At 59.8% G+C, this 4,116-nt stretch overlaps 1 protein-coding gene across 1 annotated transcript; it reads right to left on the bottom strand.

The window, feature by feature from the left end:
- Positions 1-578: 578 nt before the first annotated feature.
- On the bottom strand, positions 579-3,800 carry LOC112460864. The gene has a single exon (XM_025025773.1). The coding sequence runs from the start codon at positions 3,798-3,800 to the stop codon at positions 579-581; it is 3,222 nt and encodes a 1,073-aa protein (XP_024881541.1).
- Positions 3,801-4,116: the final 316 nt, after the last annotated feature.

Here is a 4,116-nt window from a genome sequence, read left to right as displayed (position 1 = left end):
CGTCGGACTTAATAAATTTCATGGGCGGGGGACAGGAGGCCCCCCCCCGCCAGTGGGCTATCGCAGGACGCACTGGGGGACTAGTCCCAGCTGCGGTCATAAATACGTAAATATCACAGTTGAGTGGCCCCTGGGCCTATCACAGTAAGTGGACGTCAGTTAAAACTGACCCAGGGGCCCACGTGCGGCATATCTCATTGATAAAATAAAATGCGCTAACGCTTGTCTCGCGGTCACTCATACTCGGGTAAAATACAATATAAGGTTCGCGGCATTCACTCTCGGAACATGTATGCCCACACAAATAAGTACGAAATAAGTAAAATACAAGAAGTGGAGACAATACGAAGTAAAGAAAGAAAATAGAAAAGTATGGATAAAAAAGAACAAGAGTAGAATGAGAATAAACAAAAAATAAAAATGACAAACAGTATAAAATGTCGTGGGCAGGACAATGAACTATGTACAATATTAATTGAGTGACCTGCGTGGCCACTCAATGTATAAAATAATAATAAATTACGCGACACTCATACTCGTATTACAAAAATCACAAAAGACTAGAAAAGGCGCCGCTCCTATTCGTTGGTGGGCCAACGCCGGCGAATTTCGCGGGGTGGAGTGGCCGGTATCCCGTCAGCGGAGAGACGCGAAGGAGCGGCGTACTGGCGCACGCCGGACACGTGCTCCACGTAGATGTCTCTGGACCAGCGAATGGTGTCCGAGACAATGAGACGGCGCATCATAGTTGCGTACGCGCTGCCCACGCGCAGCAATCTCAGCACCCCCTCATTGTTCGGATCCCACGAGCCAAGGGCGCCGACGACGAAGGCCGTCACGACCACACGGTACCCCTTGCGCTGGAGCGCCTCAGCAAGGAGAGAATACTTGGCGAGTTTCCTCTCCCTTGCGTCCTCGAACGCCTGCCAACGGTTCTCAAAGGGCACCGTCACGTCGCAAATGACGACACTCTTGGAGGGCTCGTGCCTGACCACGAGATCAGGCCGTAACCCCTCAAGTTCCCCCTCGACGCCCTCGACCCGCTGGTTCACCCGTTTATCTCCTGGAAGCCGACAAGCCTTCCAGAGACGGTGCAGGACGGCGTCGTGCCTCAGCTGTATGGCGGCCGAGTGGACGCCGCAATGGTTCAAAACATGGGGAAGGGTCTCAGCTGCCCCCCCGCAACGCCGACACCTCTTGTCCGGCTCCCCCCAACGGCGTGCACCGTTAAGGGGGAGGACATCCAATTTGGCGCGGTGGATGAAGCGCCAGTCGGCGAAGCGGGTGAAGCTGCCATTACGGACGAAGTGATTGCTCGCCCTCGCCCGCAACGACACCTCGAACACCTTCCCCTGGTCAGGCTTGTTTAGTAGCCGGTCAGTGTAATACTCTACTACAGCTGAGCGCAAGCGATGTACCACCTGGGAGCGAGCTCCTGGTGGCATTTTCACCGTCGCGCCCCTGGCACCCCGGCACACCACCATCATCTCCTCGGTAGCCGCACACCATTCCCACCGAAGCGACAATCTCTCGGACTGTCTCCGCGCGGCATTCCGAGCCCTCGACCACAGGGAGCGCTCACCGCCGTCTCGCATCCGACCTTCGAGCGAACCCGAAAGGAAGGACGCGAGTTCCTCGTTAGTCGGAGGATGGCCGATACGCCTCGCTACAACCCCCCGCAGCGATGCCCACGCGAGCCCCCTGACCGTCTCGTCGCCAGCCGTAAGCATACGGAAGGCGTGCGCGACGGACAGGACGTCCGCGAGGTCGGCGAGCGGAAGCAGTCCACAACCCCCCCGGCTGGGAGGGAGGTAAACTGGTTCCGCGCTTGCACGCTGCGGGAGATTGAGCCAGGCTTTAGCGGCCCTCCGGATCAATTTATCCGCAGCTATCAAAGGACGCTTCTCCACTGCGGCCCCCCGGAGCAGAAAGTCCATCCGCGGCAACAGGTGGGTTGCAACGACTTCGACTCTCTGCCACGGGGTAAGCAGGGATCGGTCTACCGCCCGGAGACCCCCGAGCAGACCATCAATGGTCTGAAATGGTGTAGCGTCAACCGAGAATCTAGTCGGTACGCCAAGGTGACGATAAGGCTCGCCCTCTGCCAGATGATGAATAGGCTGTCCCTGGATTTCGAACGTTGTGAGCAGAACCCTGCTGCCCGCCCCCGCACCGATGTGCAGGGTGGCACATTTAGCAGGGTTGAACCGCAAACCCACCGACAACGCTGCGGCCTCTACGGTGGCAAGAAGCCTCCGCATTCCCTCGGGCGTATCGGCAACGAGTGCAATATCGTCCGCGTACGCAAGGATATTAAAGCGAGAGCCCCATAGTTCCAATCCCACATCGAGCGCATTAGCTGCACGCAGCAACACGTCGGTACCAAGGTTGAAACCGATCGGGCTCCACGGACAACCTTGCCGAACCCCCGAGCGAACAGGGATGGGCGCAGTGAGCCCGTCGACCGTTTGCACCCGCGTGGAGCATCCATCGTACATGGACCTCCATATATTGATGCAGCCCCCCGGCACCCCGGCGCGAACGAAAGCACGGTGGATCGTCGAGTGGGGGATCGACCCAAACGCATTGGAAAGATCCAACCACGCGACGACCACCTGCCGCCGAGTCCTCCGGCAGTGCGTCAGGATCTCCTGAAGGACGAAGTTGTGCTCGTAGCACCCCTCGTCCCGCAGGAAACCCTTCTGCACCGGACTTAGTTTCTTGTTTTTGATCACCCACTCGGTCATACGATCGGCGATAAGCGCCGCAAAAAGCTTGGGAGTCGTGTCTCCCAACGCGAGAGGGCGCCAATTATTCAAATCGTCCCGATCGCCTTTTTTGTAGACCAATACGGTCTTGGAGGTCTTCCAGGAAGCGGGGACTGCCTCGAGCCTGAGGCACGCATTGTAACATGCGGTGAGGAGCCGCATGCCAGAATCCGCTGCACGCAGGTTACGGTAAGTGACACCGTCGGGACCCGGCGCAGAGTTCGTCATACGCCGGACCCGACGATCCACCTCCCGCCACGTGAAGGGATCCATAAGGCATGCAGCATCCCCGGCCTGACTCGGGGGAGTAGGTTGCTCCGCTTCCACATCAGGGCCAGCCAGGTCCTCCCCTCCGCAGTATAGCCCTTCGAAGTACTGCTGAACCCGCTCCTTCGGCACTTGGCAGAAGTCAGCGGATCCCTGCAGCACCTCTCGGACCGCTTTGCGTCGGTTCGCCCTGTACAGGGCCTGAATGCGGGTTGCTTCGCGCACCCAGCCACCACTACCTTCTCCCGACTGCGAAGGAGGAGGGCCGGCCGGTGCCGGCCCTCTATTATCATTACCGCCGTCTCGCCCTGGGCGATCTCCCTCGCCCCGACGGGCCCGCGCCTCACGCGACCGATGTGGGCGATCGCGAGCGCCGGGCGCACCCCCGCGCGCCACACCCGTTGCATCCTCCCCGAAGAATGCCGCGACCGAGGCCGCGAACTCCTCCAGGTCCGCAATCGAGGCAACGGCTTCAGCACGCCCGGCCAGCTCGTCACGAACAGCCGCGCGTTCCTCCTTGGACCGCTTTGCAGCGGCCGCAGAGGCCGGTCGGCCACCGGACGGCTGGACAGGCGGAGCCTCCACACGCTGCGGACGTCGGCGGTGCCCCCCGCCCCCGCGTCGGCGGTTGTTGGCCCTCGGCGGTGTCATCTCGCTCGCGCCGGAGCCGCCGGTTACGCGTGCCCGCGGCCGACGACCCATCACGCCCCTGACACTTACGGGAACACTAGGATGTCCGGGCGTGTCTCGAATCTCAGCACGCATTCCCGCTGCTCCTCCGGACTCGTCTCCCCGCCTCAAGGGGACCGCTTCACTCACATTCGTGGAATCTAAAACATTGGTGTGGTTAGACAAAGGCAGGGAAATATTATTATTATTAAAAACGAGGTCAATATCATTATTATTATTAGGATTATTCGCCGGCGTTATTGGGGGCGGGCTGTCGCCCCCGGAAGAGCCATCGCTCAGCCGGCGCCTCGCCCTTCTCCCCGGGCGCACCATCCTCCACGGCGCACCAAGTGAGTCCCCCTCCTCTTTGGGTGATGAGATTTGCGCCGCGCCCTCCAGCTGTTGTTCCTCC

The sequence above is a fragment of the Temnothorax curvispinosus genome, unplaced genomic scaffold (assembly GCF_003070985.1).
Source record: "Temnothorax curvispinosus isolate PA1 unplaced genomic scaffold, ASM307098v1 QBEX01010906.1, whole genome shotgun sequence".
NCBI classification, from domain to species: Eukaryota; Metazoa; Arthropoda; class Insecta; order Hymenoptera; family Formicidae; genus Temnothorax; species Temnothorax curvispinosus.
The sequence above is the reverse complement of the archived record's forward strand: the minus strand, read 5'-3'. Positions and strand labels throughout refer to the sequence as shown.

What these genes read in the sequence shown, in the direction of transcription:
- LOC112460864 (XM_025025773.1), bottom strand. Translation starts at nt 3,800, where the DNA reads ATGCGTGCTGAGATTCGAGACACGCCCGGACATCCTAGTGTTCCCGTA.